Source organism: Cricetulus griseus, chromosome 2 (assembly GCF_003668045.3).
Source record: "Cricetulus griseus strain 17A/GY chromosome 2, alternate assembly CriGri-PICRH-1.0, whole genome shotgun sequence".
Lineage (NCBI taxonomy): Eukaryota > Metazoa > Chordata > Mammalia > Rodentia > Cricetidae > Cricetulus > Cricetulus griseus.
This window is the reverse complement of record NC_048595.1, coordinates 243476680-243500703: the sequence shown is the minus strand read 5'-3', so window position 1 is coordinate 243500703 and position 24024 is coordinate 243476680. Positions and strand designations below refer to the sequence as shown.

Genomic DNA, 24024 nt, shown 5'->3' with positions numbered 1-24024 from the left:
GGGATGAAAGTCCCCAAGATGAGTTCAACAGCATGCCTGCTATGACCTAGGGAAGAATTAATGAATTTTAAAGATGATTGATAGAAATGATCCAAATAGCAGAGAGGGGGGATGTTATAAACAGACTAATTTATTTTTCTCATTATAGGCAGTTGATCATGCCAGCATCCTAAAATAAAAAGGTCCACAATACCTCATTTATCCAAATGTCCTGTCCATCTGCAACCACATTTCTAGATATAGGGTCTGTAAGTTGGTTGCAGAGACTCTAACTGAGGACCCAAACTACCCTGGATTAGTAACCAGAGCTGTAAAATAAGACTTGCTTTAGTTCACTTTGCATCGGATTCCCTTCAGCAGTCTTTCCTATTCTTGACCCTTTGTTCCTCCAAGTACACTTTTGATGCATGTAAAAACTAAAACAGCAAACACTTTTGCAAAAATGAAAAAAGAGAAAATCTTAGTTGTAACTAGGCAAATGTTTATTAATGAACATGCTAAACCCACCAAAATCATGAAATCTCCCGAAATTTCTTTTACTGGAATCACAGAAATTTATAGACTATTTCCTTTTACTTAGTTTTTTTCCTTTTTTGGTTTTATTGATTTTTAAAATTTTTATTGCTGTATATTAAGTAGTACACAGTACTGGGTTTACTAGGGATATTTTATATAAGTGTGTCTCTTAATTTCTTTAGCTGCTATTTACTGTCTCACGCAAATATCTATATTTTTATCTATGAGATTAACCATATCAAATGTTGAATTTTATTTCTATAAAATATCTTCTTTTCAATTATTTAACCTCATGATTGCTCTTTGACATCAATCTGCAATTACTTAGGGAGGTTTGGATGTGTTTTACTCTTTCATCTTTTCCTTTGTGGTATTTATATATTTATAGTTCTTTATTTTATTTTTTTCCAATAAGACATAATGAAGTTTCAGAGTAACACCCAATAGAAGTGGTGCTAAAAATGTTCCTACATATTTTACAAATGTGAAGAAATATTTTTAATATTTGATTTAGTATTAGCTACAGATTTGACCATAGCTAACATTGATCTAGGTAAGGTGGTTCCCCTCTAACCCTGGCTATTGCCATTTTTCTGGCTACCTCCTCCCTCTGCCTCCAAGCAAGCCTTAATTGTCAGAATACAAACAAAATATCACATAACACTTCCCCCGATGATAGGCTTATGATAGGAAGTTTTTGTATGCCTCTTTTAGATAAGTCACATCTTTTTCCTTCACCCTCATAATTGGCAGGATATATTTTCTAACTTTTTAACTTTATATTCTTTATCTAAACCCAACCAGCTATAACAGATTAATATATAAAGCAGAATTCAATCTGTCAATGTTTTTCCAAAAGTGTATATTGGCCTTGTTCATGCCTTCTAATATAGCTTTAGAGTGCAGATTTTAAAAGTTCACTGGTGGGAGATGACCTCTACTTGTGTTCCTAGCAGGGACCATGCAAGGCATGAAATATCCATTTCTTAAGAGTTTGGCAGCCTCAACTGAAGAATGGATAGAGAAATTATGGTACAATTTACACAATGGAGTACTACTCAGCAGAAAAAAACAATGGAATCTTGAAATTTACAGGAAAATGGATGGAGCTCGAAGAAACCATTCTGAGTGAGGTAACCCAATCACAAAAAGACAAACATGGTATGTACTCACGCATATGTGAATTTCAGACATAGAGTAAGGGATTACCAGCCTACAATCCACACTGCCAGAGAAACTAGTAAACAAGGAGGACCCTAAAAGAGACAAACTTTGTCCCCTGGAGAAGGGGAAAGGGTCACGATCCCCTGAGCAAATTGAGAGCATGGGAAGACGGGGAGGGAGTTATGAGAATGAGAAGGGAAGAAGAGGAAGGATGCAGAGGTCATGAGGGAGCAGAAAGGTTGAGTCAGGTGTAGATTAGAAGAAAGGACAGGTAGGGTTTTAGTTAGGGGGTGGTAGGAGAGGAAGGGAGGGAGAAGGGAACTGGGATTGTCATGTAATTCAATCTTGTTTGTAATTCAAATAAAAAAAAGTAAAAAAAAATGAGTTTGGCAGAGGTCCCCAGTAAATATGTTGACACCAGATTTCTCTTTGGGTCAGAAACTCTGAGTTTATGTACTTTATTCTTCCTTTTGAAGTCTGGGTTTATCTAAGTAAACACCCAGGCAGACCCCAGTAATGTAGAGGTGAGTTAATGCCTTGTCTATTTGGTGAGGACTAAGATAAGGAAGGGTAGCTTTCCCAAAGCATCAATCAATTACGGCATAGTCCTTTAAAACACTAAAGAAGCTCTTGCTTCCCCACTATGATGCTTCATGCTGAAGACTTTCAGAGTTTTGTTTCAAGATAGGAATGGGCTTTTTGTCCTTAAAATCAACGATTATTTCTTCTTCTCTTTAAATGAACTTAAGGATAATATTTTCTTACCCAAGTCATCCCAGATCTGTCCTTGGTGTTGTACCGACATTCAGTAATCAGGTTGTCTCCCTAAAACAAAAGCAAGGGTCTTCAGGTTAGAGTTCTATGCTGTTTTGTTTGTCTAATACATCTTAGACCAGCAGTTTGTAGTTACTGCTTGAAGGAAAGCATCAGGCAGTTTGACTCAGAAGATGCTGATTTGCTTAACTCCAGTGTGTTAAGACAATCAGCAAGAAAGTAAACAAGAGCACTCTCTAAGTTCAGACCAGATTCTACAATATTCTAGACAGACAACTAGGTAAGAAACTGAACAATCTGGACACCATTTGTCCCTCTGAGTAAAGTGATTAAAAATAGCACTTACTTTGCACAGCTCTTACAACAAGATGTGATGATATAATTAGTATTCATTCTTTAGTCGAGATGAATTATGTAATGAAATAGTAGTCAAGATCCTAACTGTGATTACTTATGTATCCATGATCATCCTTAAAGCTCTTTAGTTACATTCTTACTTCCTTAGAAATTATTAGTAACTTATTGTTTAGTACTTCCCAGCATTTTGAACATTACAGCAGACATGAAGAATGAAGATATTTTTATAGCTTTCCACCATGTAGATATTTCTGCTGATGCCATTTCACAAATTGTATAAGAATCTAACCTTTGAAAGCAGATTTAAAGGGCCAGTGAGATGGTTCAATGGATCAAGGTTCATGCTATCTGGTGTGACAGCCTGAGTTCGATCCTCAGGGCCCAGGAGAAGAAGAAAAAGAAGCATACTATTGAGTGTATGGAACGCCTCTTCATGGGCTGGAGGCCAGCATCCCTGGCACTAGCCCCCAGGTTTTCCTCACTGCACCTGAAGATCAGTAACTCAGCTTGCATATGGCCCTAATCACAGCACACCTGTGATTAGAAAGTGACTAGCCTGCCATGAGACCAACATAATGAGAGAAAGTGTAGTATAGAAAGAATACCAAGTCACTCTTTCTCAACACATCTTACATCTGTCCAGGCATATAAAATTTTCTAAAAGGAATAGTGAGTCAGAGCTTTGACTAAAGTGTGATCATTAAAAAACTTTAGATCCCCTTCTCTTCATTAGTTACTTCTGTTTTTCACACTTTTCCCCAACATTTTGTCTTTTTTTCCTGACAGTTCACTTCATCTAAAAATTTCTACTTCAAGCCTCACTCACCCAGAGAAAACTCATATGCCACTGCCATTTCACAAATTGTGTGAACATTTAATTTTTAATAGTCTGTTTAAGAATAGGAAATTGTCTGACTATTGAGCCAATGGGCATAGGAAAATATTTGAAAGGAGACAATGCATCAAAAAAATTAATGAAAATTGAGAGGTTTCAATATTGTAAGAGATGCAATTCTCTTTTTCCACCCTAACATGAAGAACTGCTACAAGTTGGATCATAAAGCAAAGAATAACTAACTATGTATGCTACCTTTTCTTGGGCTTGTGTATGCGTGCACACATGCAAGATCATGTGTGCATCTACAGATGCTGGGTGCTCACTGATCCTCTCCTCTCTGTCCCCTAAACATGACAGTTAGAGGCATGCAGGATTACATCCAGTTTCTGCAAGGTTGTTGAGACCTGAAGGCAAGTCCTCACGATTACACAGCAAGACTCTTAACCACTGAGCCATTTCTCCAGCCCTGCTCTTCTAATGGAAGACTTACCCTAGGTGTATTTTTTTCACAAAAATGAAACTAGTAAAATGTGTCCCCTCTTCAAGATAACATATCATAATATGCAATTTCACCATTATGATAATTGCAACCCAAAGAATCACTAGTCAGTGATCGGAATCTGAACTCTTCGGTTGTTTTGTTTTGATTTTTCTTTCTTTAATCAAGAACTAGAATTGCCCCCAGGGGATGGTAAGAAAAGTGAGTTTCCAGTTTGGGAAGCAGATCAAACACATTCCCTCTGATGTAGGCAACACCCACAGTGGGTGGCTTTAAGACTATGAACTTGATGAACAATTCTCTTGGCTAGCACAATCCCTACTGCATCTTGGGAGATAAACCTCAAGACACAACATTCTCGGAAAAAGAGCATTTATGCCTACTGGTAAGATTGTTTGTTCTTCCTTCAGATACTGAAACTCCTGGAAATTGAAGTCGAAATCATCATCATAAGCCAATGACTGCATTTCCTCCCCATTTCGAAAATGACGCAGCCTGACGCCTCTGCCTGCCAGGTGTGCGTGGAGAAGAACTGCAAACACATGGATTCCACTTGGCTTCTCAGCTCCCAGGGCCTGCAGGACAGCGAGAAGGACCCAATTAGCCCATCAAAGGCGCGCTCGGACAGTTCGGGCACACTTGAGGGACAACTGACAAAAAAAGATGAAGCAATTTAAGGGAAAGCCTGAGTTGCCAAACACTTTGAATTTGGATTATTGATGTGTTGTCTTCGTGCTCATCATTTGCCATGAGAAGGAAGGGAAAGTTTCCAGGGCACAGTGAACTTAGTTTTCTCTTCACTTCCATAGGAAGGCAAGGAGACAAACAGTGGTCCAGTGAAAAGACCACAACAGCAGCAGGTCAATAATAGGAAATTTCAAACTCCAAAAAGAGAACCTGTCCCCACTTTCCCGAATAGAAAAGGGCATCTTCCCCAGTGTCATTAAATGATTCACCCTGGTTCTCCAGCTGATAGGTGTTGTCCTGGTAGTTTATCAGGGTCTAAATGCCTCAGCAGAACATAACCTTTGCACTTCACTAGTGAATAATCACAGAATCCTGTATTTCAGAAATAATAGGATCTATATTGAAATACTTTGATTCAAGAGAAAAATTGCTAATGGGGGTACTAGTGAAATGCCTATAGTTTCCGGTTCCCCTTCTGCACCATGTATTTCACATTACTTGTTCTTATTAAAAGAAGAAAACTAAAAAGCAGAGGAAAAGAGAAATGGCAAAATGAATAATAGAAAAGTACAGGAATACCAGGTAAAGAAAAAAGAAACTACACACTTTGGAGCCTATCCTGGCACTCTCTCTCTGGAGACCAGGCTGGCCTTGAACTCACAGAGATCCACCTGCCTCTGCCTCCCGAGTGCTGGAATTAAAGGTGTGCGCCACCAACGCCCGGCGACAGTTGCTCGTATTGTATATAGTTTCATTTGTTAAAGCTAATGCCTTTCCTTTCTATTTAGCCAATACCTGATAATTATTCTTATTGTGTATAGTTTTACTATGTTAGATTTAAAACCTTTCCTTTTTATTTGGGCAAACGGGGGAAACATTGTGGAATAATCTTTTTGTACAGTGTGAAGCTGTGTCACTCTGACTGGTTTAATAAAAAGCTGAATGACTAATAAAAAAGAAAAGAAAAGAAACTACACAAATGAAGATAAGTCATAAAATGCCCAAAGGAAGTAGGAACCAAAGCAGCCGAGAAAGGAGAAAACACCTCAGTTATTCTGCCCTCCATCATTCTTCTCTTCCAGCCCTTGACACTAAAAGAGTAGTCAAACATCCTACTTGAATCACACCAGTGGCTTTACAAGATGCCATTATCAAAGGCATAATAAACATGCAAGGAAACATTCACACACAATGTCTAAGAGTATATGCTAATCTGCAGATGGCAACTCATAGATTGCGACACAGCTCACCTCCTCTAGGCACTCCAGAGTGCAGTGACCCTCAGAACGGAACTCAGGCATCCCTGGAGGGATTGTATGGAAGAGGCTCACCCAGAGGCCAGCCTCTATCACTCCTGCGTCATATTTCCTTATATCCGTGGTATGGAAAAACCTCAGTCCAGAACTGTCTATTAAGCCTGTTACAAGAGCAAATAACAAAAAGTGAAATGGATTACTTTAAAAAGTTTTCTCATTCATTTGAAATGGATCATTTATGGATTGATTTAATGAAAATTAAAATCTCGTGAGGAAAATGAATACAAGCAGAAATGATTGGAAGATAAAAACTAGCTTTGTGAACAGAAATTAGAACATAAGTCACCATATTGTCTGTAACTACCATAAACACACACACACACACACACACACACACACACACACACACACACAGCATGTTATGGAGGATACATTTGAGTTATCTGGTGGAGATATTTCACAATTATCTAACACAACAGCAGAGCAAAATTTGGGGGTTTTTGTTTTGTTTTTTGTTTTCTGAGACAGGGTTTCTCTGTAGCTTTGGAGCCTGTCCTGGAACTTGCTCTGTAGGCCAGTTTGGCCTCCAACTCATAGAGATCTGCCTACCTCTGCCTCCCGAGTTCTGGGATTAAAGGCTTGCAAATTTTAAAGTCACTCACTATAAGACTGAATACCACAGAAGTTTTATTTTATATTGTTTTGGGGTGACATTCTACTCTTACTTACAGCTATAAACTGTTCATTTAGTAACTGTCTACTCAAGATAAATAAACAAATAAAGCTGGGCAGTGTTGGCTCATGCATTTAATCCCAGCACTTAGGAGGCAGAGGAAGGCAGATCTCTGAGTTTAAAGCCAGGTCTACAGATCTAGTTCCAGGACAGGCAGGGCTGTTATACAGAGAAACCCTGTTTTGAAAAACTAAAAAGAAAAAAAAAAATCATCTAATGACTGAGAAAACTAAAGGTTAACTCTGTCCATTTATTAACACCTTTCCATCTTTAACAAACTCATCAAATAGTTACTAAAGGTTGGTATGGGAACAGTTATGTGATGGGCATTGTGGGGTTAAATGACAACTAACACATTCATTGCTATGACATGATACTGAAGGGAGGGAGTATATGTGACCCAGATACTATAAACCTATAATTAATTTTAATTAATTGAAACCTTTCCCAGAGGTACTTTGATGCATGTCTATGAAGAATCTGTTTATACAAGGAAAACTTTAATAGACTACCACCACATCCTGCTGGCTTAATTGGGTCAAAAATTAAATATTTGAGTACTGTCAGATACATCCCTTTTGTATTGACTGCCACAAACATATAATGTTATTTCAATTGTTTCTCTTTCCTACTAGACTACAACTTTTGTTTGTGTCATTTTGTTTTGTTTTGAGTCAGGATCTCACTATGTAGACCATGCTGGCTTCAAACAGGCAATCCTTTTCTCCCAGGCACCAAGTGTTGGGATTACAGGCATGCACCAGTATACACAGCTGTGACTATAAATTCTATGAGTGAGAGAGTATCTTTTTCATTCATATTAATCTTTAAGCACAGAACAAACCCACAGTCCATGTTCAGTATTTGCTGAAAATTTATGGATTAAAATGATTAAGATTGCTTTCACTGGTGAAAGCACATTGAACCAACTAATTGTTTTACTTTTTGACAAACAGTATGAATAAATTCAGAAATCAACTGCATATCCTTATACTTACCTCTACCATACAGATTTTCATCATAGATATTTCTTGAGTACAGTTGTAGATCATCTATTAACAAATTGCCAGTAGTTTCTAGGGTGGTGGATGGTAGTAACTTTTCATATATATAATTAGAAAGAAACATGGTTAGGGCTAGAAAGATGGCTCAGTTGAGAAAGTGCCTGATCTGCAAGCATTAGGACCTGAATTCCCTACCCAGCATGCCTGTAATACCAGTAATGAGGAAGGAGGCAAAGACAGGAGAATCCCTGGGGCTTGCTGATAAGCCAGGCTGGTAAAATCAGTGCAATGCAGATTAGTGAGGAACCTGGTATCTTAGTTATTGTTCTATTGTTGTGAACAGACACTGTGACCAAGGTGACTTGTAAAAGAAAGCCTTTACTGAGGGCCTTTCTTACAGTGTAATTGGATTAGTCCATAACTGTTATGGTAGGGAGCATGGTGACAAGCAGGCATGGCACTAAAGAACAGTATGTGACAGTTTACATGTTAAGACAACCACCACAAGAGAAAGAGTTGACTGGCAATGGCTGGCATGGGTTTCTGAAACTTCAGAGTCAATCCACCTCCAGTGACACACATTCTCCAATGAGTAACAACTCCTTAGCCCTTCCAAATGATTCCATTAACTGGGGATCACATATTCAATTGAGCCTTTATGCCATTCTCTTTCAAACTTCCACATCCTATCTCAAAAAACCAAGTGGAGGGCAATTGAGCAAGACAGTGAAAATGAACCTCTTGTCTGCATACACACACACACACAGAGAGAGAGAGAGAGAGAGAGAGAGAGAGAGAGAGAGAGAGAGAGAAAGAGAGAGAGAGAGAGAAAGAAAGAGAGAGACAGAGACAGAGACAGACAGAGACAGACAGAGACAGAGACAGAGAAAGACAGAGAGAGAGAGAGCACAAGGCAGGTTTTTTAAGCACCACATGTTTTTGGAACTAATTTATATCACAAGGGGGAACTTTCATTTTCCTACTTGTTGGTGGGAAACAGGAGAATGCATTCTTAGGATTTGTGACCATATATGCTCCTTTACCTAGATGCTACTGGTTAATGGCTATTATCCTAGTGCAATTCTGAATGACTCCCTGTTTCTGCTTCAAAAAGCATCCTAATTTGGATGGCAAATGTACAGGCTAACACTTTCTAATTCAAAGCTTCATATTTCACTTCAACTATGTTACAGACAATAGTTACATGACATTTTAAAACTGGCAGTTAAAAACAAAGAAAGAATTTACCTTTCTTATGTGCGGGATTATCATAATGTACTTCTAAAAGCACATAATGTGGGTCCAGTGGCATGCCAAGGGATAATCCAACATGAGGTGGATAAGTAAAGCCCTAAATATGGGGGGGGAAAAACTTCATGAGACAGTACCCTGCGAAAGTCCCTAAGAGTTCTGTCCCCGAACCCACCCATTCCCCCAAGACATTTCAGCTTTTGGAACAACACCATTCATCAATACAGGTCAAATATAATCATTTAAGGGAAGAAATCCTTTCCTATAAAAGTAGGAATATAAGTAAATCTTTATGTATTTTTGTATGAGACTGATATGTTTCTACCAGAACCATTCACGCAGGAGAAGCACAATCAAATAACTGACTACAGATTGGTCATCGTCGTTAGCATTACCTCTCCACCAATGGCCCAGGCAAAAATCACCGTTTCACAGGTCAGGAAGGCATCAGGCATATTTGGGTGGTAGCACTCATGGCCGTAGTCCAGAACACTGTCGTTAAAGTTGCTACTACACTGATAGAGCAGGATGTGATGGACCAGGCTCTCATGGCCTTTCTCTATCACTGGCTCAACCTATACAAATACAAATAAGAGGAGTTGTCTTAAATGACAGTGCCTTATAGCATCCCAGAGTAGGCATGAAGGCAGTATCAGTGGCTGGTCTTCAAAGGACTATCCCTCTCTGTTGTATACAGGGCACTGAGATCAAGGTAGGCATGGCCTTGAAGGTGATGCTGAGGGGTGGTGATGCTAGATGAATGGATAACAGCAAAGATGAAGCAATTGCATAGTCCAAGAGGTGCAGGACTTCGCCAATTTTCTCTTTTCATGTTTAACTCCTGTCCATTTCCGTTATCCAATCTATAATACAGCTTACACTCTTCCAGGCCCCCACTTTGTTATTCTTCCCTCTTATTTTTCCTTCACATAGAAAATATATATCAAGGCTTCTGGTACAAACTCTCTGTCTCCTTCTTCTCCACTTTAAAATATTATTCTTACCCTACTGGAAGTGACAGATGATATCTTGATCATTTTTACATGTACCTGGTATGGGCATGAATTAGGGCTCAATAAAGGATATTTTATTTTAACAATAAAGGTTGCATTTTAACAATTCAGGGGAATGGAATTTGGGAGTCAAAAACCCCAAATATTAATGTTGGACTACTGTGACGTTTCTTGAGTTGTGAGGGGGAATGTGAAGCCAGTTAAAATAGAAAAGGCTATTGACATTGGTGGCTCAGGTGAACACGCTCTTTCCCATCAGCTTCTTTCTTAGTCTCCTTCATGGTACTTGTGTCCTTCAAGATTCTTATGTCTATTTCATCCAGGAACATAAGAACCCATCCCAGAACAAGTTAATCAGGTCACCCTTCCTGAGATCCCCACACCCAGATGAAATAGGAGCCTGTGCTGTGGCTGTGGGCATCAGCTCCAGGGGGCCCTGGGATGTTCCAGTTGTCCTGACACTCTCAGAGCTCAGCAACACTTCTGTTTTAACTCTCACCCAGGCATTGCCTTCAGAAAACCTTGCTCACTCCCTGCTTCAGCCTGCGGATTTAGATGAAGCATCTTCAGCCTTTTCCTCCTAGGACATTGCATTTCTTGTTTCTGTAGGTTTTCTCCATTTGGTAGGAAGATCCAAGCCTCCAAAGGGGCACAGGGATGTATGGGGTAGAAGTCTGAAGTAAGCTGCTAGGAGATTCAGCCTTTTAAATTTGATTCTGTTTGCTATTACCCACTTGCACGTTTCTGATCCCCATTTGTAGAATAAGGTAACACATGGCTTTGTTTTTGACTGTCTGTAAAGGTCATGAGTCGTGAAGGCACAGACTATTTTTTTCATTTGCTTGAGAATGACAGCTATGGTTCAAGCATGATTACAAAATTAGCTGTGATTGTACAGTAGTCTAATTAGGACCTCCTTTCAAAATGTTGTTTCCATAGCTAGTTTGAACTGTTCTGTGACACTATAGACTTATTTAGATGCTTTGGTTTACACACAAAGATAAGACAAAACAAAGACTCAACATCCAGATATTAAAATGTGACTTTTTGTTATATGCCTTGGAAAAGTTCAAGCAGAGCCTGGCGTCTGCACAGAATTCTGCAAAGCAGAACTCAGAATGGAGCCACAAGAACAAGGGAAAGATGTGCCACTGAGACACCTTCATCAAGAGTATGTGATGCTGGCTGATGGCTGAGTTTAGGGAGCTCTAAATACTACTTTAAAGAATCTTTTAGGAGCAAATCTTTGTTGTTGCCGGAAGCATTGAAGCAAATACTAAGCTTCTAGATTACAACGCCTTCTTGGAATAACAATAATATCTCTCCTTTCTCCAGCAACTCCATGTGCCAACCACAGAATCATTCTGTGTTTCTATATCTGCTCTACACACTTAGTATTGACTACATAGCTATGTGCTAATCATCTCCATCATACAAATTCGAAAACCGAGATTTGGAGAAACTAGGCAACAAGTCACAAATACTGTAGCTATGGAGTAGGAGAGAAAGATGAGAAAGCAGACTGCTCTGACTTCAAGGTCTCATCTGATGAGTACATGCTGTGGCGGGAAGTCTGTTGGAAAGCCACCAACGCTACAAGCCACTGCCAGTGGGACGGAGGATGAAAGGCTACAAAAAGTCTAGCTGGAGACAGCTGGTAAGAGAGAAATGGCATCACTGGTTAATGCCAGGAGGTTCTTTGGGACAACACACAAAGTTCCCATCAGAGAAGCTGCCTCAGACTGGAAGTCGTGTGGGTCTACTGATCTTACTACTCCTGTGCCTTGACCTGTTAATATGTTCTTTTCTTAAAGAGAACAAACAACAATGTGTCTCCAGTGAACCTGCCAGTGATTCAAGGAGAATTTGATTATGACTCCATCCTTGGATTACAAATTGAGGGTACAACCTAAAACAAAAGATTTTTTGAGGAGAGAACTAAAAACAGAAACAAAATGATGCAGACCTGGGTTTTGACTGTGAGAGAAAATGAAAAGTAGTTTGGAAGAAGCAAAATCCTTTGGAACATAAAAGAGGTGGGAGAGAGAAGGGGAAAAGAGAAGGAAACACACGAGCTCTGGCCCCACCTTGAGCTAGGATAGAATATCTTTGTGGTTTCAAGATGTCCAGCTTGCAACTATTTATTCTAGCATCCCAGAGAGCTGATGCATCACCTGTTCTAAATTTTGTACCATAAATTAACCATTTTCAGGTCTGTACATTTATATAGAGGTTATGGCTGCCCCTGCAATTGTTTGGAACACAGAAAGCACAAGGATACATGTGTCCTTTGTGATTAATACTCTCTTTATCTAAAACCGTTGTGTATTTAGCCTTAGTTTTAATGCCGCAGTAAAAAGGGGAGAAGTACCTTTCTTGTCCTATCCAACTGGGCTAAGCATAACCACAGGGCACCAGTGACTAGAGCTGTTTGGAGCCGTTTCCATTTTCTCATTCTCCCAAGTTATCCGCCTAAGATGTGGGTCTTTACTTGTTGGAACATGAGTGGAGGAGTGGAATGAACCTCTCCAAAAACAACTTGTGTTTCAATAAATCACAGTTTAAAACAAAGGGAGAGGCAATGGGAGGGATCTGGGATGAGCTGGAAGTTTTGTAAAGTCCTATCACTTTTCCTCCTGCCAATTCTTGTTCCTGGCACTCTGCTTCATGTAGTACCCCTCACCCCCAACCAGGCCCTAGTTAGTGTTCATGGGAAAGACCATAAACTGTCTTTCTGACAAAGGGCATCCAGAGGTTAGCTGGCTCTTCAAGCGGGGTTACCCCTGAGGCCCCAGGCAGAACTAGCATCTGAATAGGTCTCCGCATGATCTCATTGCTATGCTCGCATGAAGACTGTCGGAGAAAACCCTACCCTCACCTGCCCTGGCCTGACACTCAGTCTCTAACTGGAATACGGATACATAACAATGCATCAAACGGAGTGAGTATGGAATAGAGTTTTCGCACCACAAATATTCCACTCCAAAAACAAGTCAGCGATCAAAGCAAAGCATGATTTGATGTGGCGTCTAAGACCCAACAAGAATGAATTTGGCAGCTAAAGGAGGTGACAAGATGGAGAGGTCAAACTAGGGTAGACATGGGGGAACAAAGACTAAAGAAACAGAAGTAGGGAGAGAATTGTGGGAAATCACTCACCCCTTCCTGCAGTCTGGAAGTCTCATAATTACCATCTTATATATACCACAACTGACCAGGTCTGGGGTGGGTACCCAGTCCAACTGTGTCCTTGTTTTTTTTTTTTTTTTCAACTATAAAAAATAATCTGTTCCCCTTAAAAGACTGTCGGTATGAGGTCTGTAGATGCCACAAGTGGTGTGTTCTGCACGTGGGAAGAAGCCCCAGTGCAGCGAGTACCACAAAGTCAGCACATAGAGAAGGGAGAGACCCCGGGAAGCTTTAATATCTAAGGTTTCTAAATCCAGCTCCTTCTCTGCTTTTCTGAGATTTAGTCACCTGTCCTCCTAAGCTAATATATGTCTTTTCCTTCCAAGCTGGTTCACTTTGTTGTCATTTTGTTTTGTTTTTGCCATTGACAATCAAAGGCTCTCAAAACACAAATACAGGTCTCCAATTCACCCTGTGCCCTGCACACATCACCTGAAGTTGTCAGTTTTACTTAATCCTAGAAATAATTGTTGTGCAAAGTTGTTCTTATTTACTATTACAACTGGATCTGGACAAGTTATCATCAGTTATTTCAGTGAATTCCCTGTAAGAGCTTCAAGAGACAGAGAGAGAATAAAACACAGCCTCTAGTGTACAGACCTTAATCTCCTGCCTACTGGCTCCTGAGTTTCCAAACAGGCTCTAGCATTTAAGCTGTTTCATTTGATGAACACGCAAGTTCTCTTCAGAAAGGTAACATGTTGTGGCAAATAGCCATTTTATATCTGAAGTGAATTTTAAAACCTTATTAAATAAAACATTGAATATTGAGATCATGCTGGGAGACATCTTCAGAGTGTCTATCATGTTACTCTCCAATCCATTATCCCATCCCATGCTCTACACACACATACAGACACACACACACACACACACACACACACACACACACACACACAGAAGAGAGAGAGAGAGAGAGAGAGAGAGAGAGAGAGAGAGAGAGAGAGAGAGCAAGGCCATTCTGTGAAAGTAGCTAGCAGCCCTCAACAGTTATCAACCTCAATGTTTTGTTTTCAACAAAAATTTGCTGAATTGATGGTATAAGTCTTGGAAGTTTTGTGTGATGGTTCAACCCATCTGTACAACAAATCTAGGGAAACAGGAGATCCCCTCCTTATTGTTCATGTTTGGACACATCAGGTGCCAGTCTTCCAGGTCTTCACATTAGTGCCTTTATTTTGGACTTCTCAAAGGCCAGACTTATGAGTAAACTTCTATTCTTTATAAATTCTAAGGTCTGAAGTATTTTGTTATAGCAGCATAAACAATCTGAGACAGATGTTTGGACACTTGTCCCCCTAACAGCACTTCAGGTGCCAGCTAGTCTCCCCAAGACAGCACTTTGCACACTGGCAATCTGACGGGTAATGCTGAGCCATATATGGCCACTGACCAGAGAAGCGTTCTTTTCTGACATACGTGGCCTTCTCTCCTTAACTAGCTGTAGCTATGCAAAAGGTTCCCTGTTTCTGCAGTCTGTCACAACAGACACACCCAGAGATGGCATAGGAACCTCTAGGCCTGATAATTGATAATAAAGATTAACTAAAGTCCAAAAGCCAAGGGGAAATAAATGTGTATATATGTAGAGAGAAAAATATCAAAACAGATAGGTTTGCATACAGATACAGAGAAAGAAATTTCCAGGAAAATACAAGAAGATGTTAGTGATGTATTGTAAAGAGCTTGGAGAATAGAACTCAGGGCATTTCGCAATTTACTTTAACAATTTGATTCGTTTTGCTGCGAAGAAGATAATAATTCACATTACATGTTTAGAATTCTGATTTTTTATTACTAAATGGCCTGTGACAAGTACTTAACATTATGAGTCTCCACTTCCTGCCTTGTAAGGTGGTCATGAAGACATGCTGAATTAGAAATCTTCCACAGTAGACAGTGGATGCAAAAGCAGCAACCCAGTATCAGTGCTCATATTTCTCTCCATAACTTGTTATTTCTTTGAAAAATTAAATTATATTTATTATTCAAACCTGGTGTAAAACCTTCTCAGCCCAATGTGCTGATTCCTTGACAGCTTCATCCCCCATTAGAGGATGCTAGCAGGAATATAATGATCTGTTGGGGATTTTACATTGCATATTTTCTGCTTTCTGAGCTGTCATTCACTTCCAGGTCTCCTTCAAATATCAATCTGCTAGGCTCTATCTTGTTTGATGTTGTTGGGGTCTGTCTTTATTCTATTTTATTATTTTTTTAGATTTATGATTTCAGGGTCTTAATGCCAACCATGATTAGACAGAACTTAACAAATGACTCACTCTAATGGTAAAAATGTCACAGCACTAAATTTGAAGTTAGTCCAATCTAACTTACAAACAAAAACAAGTTGAATGTATTGACTAAATCCTTCATGTTTTAAGTCCAACTTCCTTGTATTATACATATATATGTATAAAAATGTATATTCATTGTAATATGTTATATAATATATATATATCACTTTTCATCTTGGAACTTTGATTAACTATATTAAATATAATTTATTATAATGATTTTGGTTGGTTTAAATAACACATAGTATTTTAGCATTTATTCACCATAATCTTTTTTTTTTTTTTTTGAGGCAGGGTTTTTCTGTGTGTAGTCCCGGTTGTCCTAGAAGTCACTTTGTAGACCAGGATGGCCTCGAACTCACAGAGATCCGCTTGCCTCTGCCTCCCAAGTGCTAGGACTAAAGGCGTGCACCACCACCACCTGGCTAGTCATCATAATTTGATGATGAATTTATTTGCTGAAGGAATTCAATAAATGATGTATCTTTTTTTTTCTTCTGATAGCAGGGAAATAATACATGGCAGTTTTTACTCTTTCAGACATAATCTAAAGATTGGATCCCGTTGCACTCAATACAAGTTAGGAACATGGCTTCATGCAGAATTCTGTGCTGGATTTCATCCAAAATCCCAGAATTCATTATTCTTTTAAAGGCTTTCAAAGTAAATTATGTTTTATCAGTAACGAAAGCAGGACACTGGTTTTCTTTTTTTCTCTAAGATTCATGATAAACTTGCTTTAGACCTGATAACTGCCTGGCTTGTTGAATATTAATTTCCTTTCCTGAATTTTGGTTTCATCTGTGGCATGTCTGTAAACAGTGCAACATGGCTCATCTGGCCTGCCTCTCAGTTCAACACAGACTCCTCAGATAGAGGTCACCCTTTTTAAGTCCATTTGTCCTAGAGAGAAACAGATGTGCTAAACATTGTTACAACTCACCATCACTTACTCCAGTCAGCCTAGATCCCAGACATGGATTCTACAGAGATTTACTGAGCTCTTGGGACCTGTGCCCAGTGCTGAAGATCAAAGCTGGCATGATACAGTTGCCCCAGGACTGAAGGTTAAGACAGAGATGCTACTGTATCAACGGTGACTGTCATTTGTGCATTTGTATACCCATTCACACCACTCCACGTAGATTATGTATATTATCTCGTTTAATTTCATGCCATCTTTATGAAACATTGAGATTTGTATTTATTATTTTCAATTTATAAGCAAAGAAACTGAGGGCCAGTTAAGTAATTCGAAACACACTGACACAGCTTCTGAGTTCTGAGTTCTGAGTTCTGAGTCTGAATCTGCCCCTTGAGCTTACTGGTTTCTGTCCCATTTTGAGGGCAATACTGCCTGTCATCAGCTCTTACCTGTACGGGCTTCTGAGGAACAGCAGAGCGAGAACTGAGGTCAGGAAAGAGATTAGAGTGAGACCCAAAACACATTTGTATTACAGCACTGTTTCAAAAAAGTCATCTTATTTTATGGAGTATTTCTTTTTGGCTGAAAAGGGGAAAAATTTTTAATTGGAAAGGTCATGTTGTCCTTTTATTAATTTATAATTTATCATTCCTAGCATTGAGACATACAGTCTAGCAGGGGGGAGATGGCTCAGTTGTCAAAGGGCTTGCGACATGAGCATGGTGACCTGGGTTTGGATGCCCGGCATGCAGGAAAAAGCTGCATGCCGACGTGTGTCTCTGACCCTACCTCTGTGGATGTAAGAAGATTCCAGGAGCTTGCTGGCCAGCCAGTCTGTTCTAAACATGACAAACTCTGGGTTCAGTGCAAGACTGTCTCAAAAAATTACATGGAGAGCACTTGAGGAAAACACCTGATGTGGAAGTCTAACCTCCACACCTCCACACATGTTCACCTTCACACACACACAATCACACACACACACACACACACACACACACACACACACACATATTCTCTCACACACACATACTCTCTCTCTCACACACTCACACATACACCATCACACTCACCCACACACACATACATACTCGACACACACATTCTCACTCTCTGTCACACAGGCACTCAAAAGGGAAAAGGAAACATGATCTTTGGGATTTTATAAAGGTTGAAAAATTGATAGATTTTAGTTGTTACAACTTTTTTCTTGTTCTTCGTGTGTTTAAACAGAAGGTAACCATTAAAAAATGTCACCATCCATAGGACAATTACATAAAAAGGAGAAAATAACTTCAGTTGTCTTAGGTCATGACTGAGTTAAACATGGGTGTCACTGCCTGAGGCTGACTTTCCTCTCTGGATGGTAATCCCACCATAGGAAGTCTGGCTTCCTAAACAGACCCACACTGAATCTGCCCTCTCAAGGCTTATAAGGTTCCTGATGTCTTCCAGATATATGAATGATGTCTTCACCTATGGATGTCGATGTTTTGAGAACATGGCAAACATCTTATTAGTCTTTGCAGTTGTCTGTGTGCATTATATTTAACAAAGTAATGCACAGAGAAACAATTTTAGCATTCCTTGTATAGCAACTGCCCCAAATGAATTCACACTTTGTAATGTTGATTTTATCACTCTTCACCCTCCGGCCACTGAATCCAGCAGATTTCTGCGTTCCCTCCAGGGGCTTCCGGTGATAAAATGAATAGATTAACACACTCATCAATGTGAGTCTCAAGCACAAACTTGAGTTCACTAGTCTCAATAGATCTAATCTTTTTTTTTCTAAACATATCACCACCTTTCAAATAAATGCAATAGCTTTGCCAAAATTGAAATATTCTTGGATTGTGAGCCATAGAAATTGCTTTGAGAAATGGATCCATTTACAAATGAAACATGAAAAAGGTGATTTATTCTATATTTGGGTATTTTCCCAGGCTGATAAAAGCCACAGTCCATTTAAACTTTGTAACTCAGAATCTCCTTAGGTACTCAGAGAGAAGGTTTACAACTTGAATTGTGGGCCATCTTTTTTCTTGGCAGACAAAGAAGAGATCTGAAGAGCTGACGACTTGAGTTACAGTCATGGTTCTGTGGAAGAACTCGCCGTCCCCTCTACCCTTTGAACCACCACTTCTTCTTAGATGTTTATGACAATCCTAACATCAAATGAAGTGACAGACACCTCAGTCTCCTCCTCTGCAATAGCTCTCATGGGCATCTCTCCTAGTCCTCAAGACTGCTTCCTTTCCTCTCACCCCCATCCCATTCTAATGCCTCTGGCTGAACTCCTAGCTCTAGCGATCTGACTTGTACATTCCAAACATAGTAGTTCTGGCTAGGGAAATGACCCAGCGGGGGAAGTGCTTGTCTCCTAAGTATGAGGACCCAAGTGTGATACTCAAGGAAAACCTGGGTGGAGCCGCACAAGCCACACCAGTAATCCCAGCACTAGAAAGGCAGGCCAGAGGATTCCCAGTCATGCTGACCTGGCAAGTCTGGACAAGTCATTGAGCTCCAGGCTCAGTGAAAGACCCTTTCTCAAAAATCAGGTGAAAAACCAATGGATATCACTGGCTGAGTTCTTACCGCCACAGTCGCATATTTGTACACTATGTGCTCACATGTACATGTGATTGGGTTTTGCTCAACAAAAACTCATCCCAGAGACTGGAGAGATGTTTCAGTGGTTAAACATGCTTGGTGCAAGTGTGAGGGTCTGAAATTGAATCCCACGTCCCATGCAAAAAGCCAGACAAGTATAAGGATACCTATAAACTCAGCATTGGAGGGAGCAACAGGCAGATACTGATAGCTCCCTGGCCAGCCTAGCCAAAAAGACTAGGGCTTTAGAGGAAGACCACCAATGTCTTGCTTTGTCCTCTGTATGTATGCTTAGGGAGGCATATACCCACACACCTACATGCACCACACACATACATGTGTAGAGGGAAGAGAGGCGGGAGAGATATTTTATGGCCTACCATGCATGGACCTTTTACAAACCCTTCTAACACTCCCAATACTACTTTTTCCTCTATGCCTCTGGCCATGCCCATCTAAACTTCTAAAGCCCAAATCTGACAAAATAAAGTTGGAGCCCTCAGAACTTGATCTTCTGACAGGATAACAAGATTTTGTGACCATCGCTTACAACCATGCATGTTTTCAGCCATCAATTGGCAATGACCAACCTGCTCAGTACAAAAAGGATGCTGAGAAGATTGTCGGACATCCTGATGGTGATGTCAGAGAGGTACTAGAAACTAACCTGGTAAGTGTATTAAAATGCATAATATCTATGTCCTTGACCCAATGCATCTTGCAGTCCAACCTACAGAAATGAAACCATTAATGCTTCAGATTATGATTATAACTGTAAAAACAAACAAACAAACAAAAACACCTCAGTTCACTCTGAATGTTCATCAATGGGAGATGGCTTCAAAAACATGACATTAAAAATAGAGGAGGAAGTTAGAAAGTAAATGCTATATTATATTTTAACCTGTAAAAAAATGTGTAGTAATTTGTTAAAGTAAATTTCAAAGTAATTTTAGAAAAAGGGGAATTAAACCAATAGAAATCTGTATAATATTGTAAGTATTTCTTTGAGCATAAAATTATAAAGAATACAGATACATGTTATCATTGGTCAACTTCTTCCCAGAAGTGGAAACAAGAAAAAAAGGTATCACTTTTGCTTGCTTGTTTTAACAAGTACACAGTCTTTGGATCTGGTTAATTTTGGTGTGCTATAAGTTTTTTATATTAAATTAATGAAATTAAAACATAAACAGGAAAATATTTGAGGAATTAAAGTAAAAACAAGTATTATTACATTGGAAACATGGAGAGTATTCTCCTGTTGGAAAACAGAGTACTGTCTTAAGACCTGAGAGCATGCTCCTTCCTCCTCCCAGTGCAGAGTGATCAGAACAAGGCTGTTTTGACCTCTTTTCAAGACCTCCAAAGGCCAGTGTAGGAGAACATGGTGTGACATGCGATTTCCCATTATTAACTCAAGCTGACAATATAAATTATTTCATAATGGTAACTTCTAGCACATCAGAAAATAGTATTTGGAAATACGTGAACACATCAGCAAACTGTCGGAAAATTTAAATTGCTATATAAGTGGAAAAAATTACTCTGAGAACTGCTGTTCCATTTATTGTTATAAATAAGACTTAGTTCTCTGACCTTGTAAGTTTAGTTTGGTTGTAAATCTTACAAACCTAACCTATCCCAGGAGAGAGCTTACCCAACAAAGTGTAATGGGCAGTAATCTCTTAGATGTTTAGAATGGAAGAATAAAAGGTAAGGATGGTCAAAATATTGAATTCTAAGATGTAAAGGAATTGATACACCTTATAGAATCTAGTCAGCTATAAACAAAACACATTTCAATTTTCTCCTCTGAAATGTCTCAAAACAGCCAATGAAATCAAAGTGATTTTCCAAGTGCTTTGAATTATTGGATAATTACATCCAAGTAATTAGAGCTTTTTCAAAAGCTCTGAAAATTCTTTAATTATAGATTATTAAAAGATGACCCAGTAGAAAAGCCTATAAATATTATAAATATTTATGTATATAATCTGGAAATTCTTTTGAATTTCACATGTTAAAAGGAAGACACAGATAAGTAACAGCAATTTATGACTTAAATTTAAATCCTAGTTTAATTAACAAGTTGAAAATTTTTTTTCTTTTTCTCATTAGACTTCATTTTTAACAACCATGAGATAAAAATGTTAACAAAAGCAGACAGCTAATTTAGACTGTCAGAGGATGAAAGGTGACAGTGAGGTATCTATCAGCCCCAAGTGCTCTTTAAGGATTTTCGAATAAGTTCCAAGGTTGTCTTGTAAACAGTTATCAAATTTGTTTTGCCAATACAGAAACTAACATTCCAAGAAATTATTAAAAGTCAAGAGTAAGGCAAGCATTTTAAACCATCTTTGTGAGCTGAAAGTCAAGACCCTTCAACCTCAGCTAAACTAAATAAAATTAAATAGATTCAGTTTGGGGTTCATTACGCGCATATTACCTATGTATGTAGGAGAGCCGGAGTATATGTTAGACTAAATTCTTTGTATCTCATCTCCATCTCTGTGGCTTCGGAAAAGATGCCTATCATTTCTGAGCCTTGCCTTGCTCTTCTGGAAGATGCATAGCTGTTAAGTAAAACAATGTCTGGGGATTCAATGAACAACCTTAGGTGTGTGCTCCTTGACACCTTTAAAGCATTTACATACAGATATGCACACTAACATCAAGATCATGACAGTTAAAGGCAAAGCATGGAGGCATTTTTCTCTCATGGGCTGTTGTAGCCACTGGTGTGATGAGGAACTTGTGTTGAACTTCCCTCCAAAGGGATGAATTTTTTCCTCCAAGTTATAGGTCAAAAATCAACTACTAACACTCCCTGGGGTGCAGAAACGTTAAGTGATAGGTAGGGTTTTAGTTGGGGGAGGGTAGTAGGGGAGGAGGGGAGGGAGAGGGAACTAGGATTGACATGTAAAACAATCTTGTTTCTAATTCAAAGAAAAAATGTTAAAAAAAAAACCAACTACTGTGGATATAATAACCAGCTTCATAGTAGAAGTGATTATAGGAAAAAGATGAAAGGGACTGGGAATATGACTCAGCAGTTGAAGTACTTGGTGTAAAACCAAGATGACTGAAGTTCAGATACCCAAAGCCATTGCATATGCAGAAAGGCAGAAACAGTGCATCCCTGGAGAAGGCTGGCTAGATAGATAGTTGTATGCGTGAGCTCAAACTCAAAGGACAAGGAGGGAGAATGATCAAAGAAGATTCCTGATGTCAACCTCAAGCTTCCATGTACCAAGGACATTCACACACACACACACACACACACACACACACACACACACACCTACACACAAATATGCACTCACACATGGAAAGACACATGCACATGTGTACATATACCACACATGACATGAAAAAAGTACATGGAGGGTTTAAAATTTCAGAGAATCAAATGTAGACCTTAGGTAAGTGGCTTTTAGGTGGTAAATTGTTTTTTTTTTTTTTTTTTTTTTTTTTTGCTTTTTTTGAGACAGAAGTATGCTACAATATGAAGGGCTGCTCTCAAACTCATGATCCCCTTGCCTCAGCCTCCGGAGCGCTGAAGTTATAGAAATGTACCAGTATGTTTGGTTCAAGCAATATATTTTCCTAAATGTTGGACAATAAACAAATAAATAATCTTGACATCATTTTAGGTTTGTATGTCAATAAAATTTTCTCTACAGAAGCCAACACGTATCATGTACATTTAAAGTATTAAGACAGTGCGAACAGCATTGGCATGGGGACAGACATTATTCCAATAAACTCAAGCTGTAGTCCCCAAGGAAGGTCCCTTCATTTCCATGAGAACTGAGGGGCCATTACCCTAATCTTAGCAACAGTCACAGCTTCACTTCTGATAGTTATATGCATGTATATGCAAACAAGAGGTAGCCTTGATATTTGTTATGGAAAGTATGATGCATTTGCCAAAGTTTTAATACTAAATGAAGTTGTGAAACCCACATAATGATATCATTCAAGACAAAAATCTGTAACTCCATTTAGGTATGAATGGCTACAGTATGCATCCCCTTTCAATATTTCACACTAGGAGTCTTGGTATGGTTAGGGCATTCAATGATTTAAAAAAAAATGTGGTTTCCCTGACAAGAAGTCACTGTGAATTTAAATTTGACATATTTAGACTAAGGACCTGAAGCTGAGCCAGCCGCTGCTTGCTCCTTGGCTCTGGTACAAGCAGATGCTGGTTATAGCATCAACACTTCTTTGCCACATGGGGAACCAAAAGGAGCTTCTTCCATATTGATGTGTCATGTTTCAGAATGCTAAAGATAAAGCAAAGGCCTTAGTTTTAGGCAATAGACGCTGTTTTCTACAGATATAAAAGTCCCATTTAGAGCAAATGCACCCACAGTGCTGTCCATGGTTATTTTTACAATAGACAATCTTCCTCAATGGAGAGGATGCCAAGAGGAGGATAATCAGCCATATACAAGTTACTTAACCTGTTGGGTTCTAGTTTTCCACTGTAAAATGATGACACTGATGTTGTCTCCTTAGAAGGTTTTGATATGAGGGTAGGCAGGGTTGTCAGTGAGCCTTGGATCTTATGGCCTTATGTTAGTGCCAAGTCTGTTCCAGAGAGCTTGCTTCTAGCCATCCTTAGTACACCACCACTTCTTCACACTTGAAATCTGTCTCTTTGGTATCATCTCTAATTTAGTATTTCCATAGGAAACTGTACCCAAACTCTACTGCTCTCTCCCTTTGCTTCTTTTACTTCTTTTACCATGGAGTTGGGCACAAAGGTCCACTGGTTAGTTGTAGGCATGGGCTCTCTTAACTTTTGCATAGGCACATTTTCTCTTTAATGGGGGCTGTGAGTCCCTTCATGCAGGTGGCTCTTACGTTACATTACTTTTACGTCACAAAAGACATGGC

The 24024-nt window shown here is 39.2% G+C and overlaps 1 protein-coding gene across 1 annotated transcript in view; it reads right to left on the bottom strand.

Moving 5' to 3' along the window:
* Window positions 1-24024, bottom strand: part of Moxd1 (monooxygenase DBH like 1) — a 56808-nt gene that overhangs the window by 11133 nt on the left and 21651 nt on the right. The window contains exons 6-10 of the mRNA XM_035438751.1: window positions 9475-9654; window positions 9077-9179; window positions 6086-6252; window positions 4532-4723; window positions 2446-2505 (exon numbers count right to left, since the gene is read on the bottom strand). Of these exons, the coding sequence (XP_035294642.1) occupies window positions 2446-2505; window positions 4532-4723; window positions 6086-6252; window positions 9077-9179; window positions 9475-9654 (702 nt within the window). The remainder of the gene's footprint in view (window positions 1-2445; window positions 2506-4531; window positions 4724-6085; window positions 6253-9076; window positions 9180-9474; window positions 9655-24024) is intronic.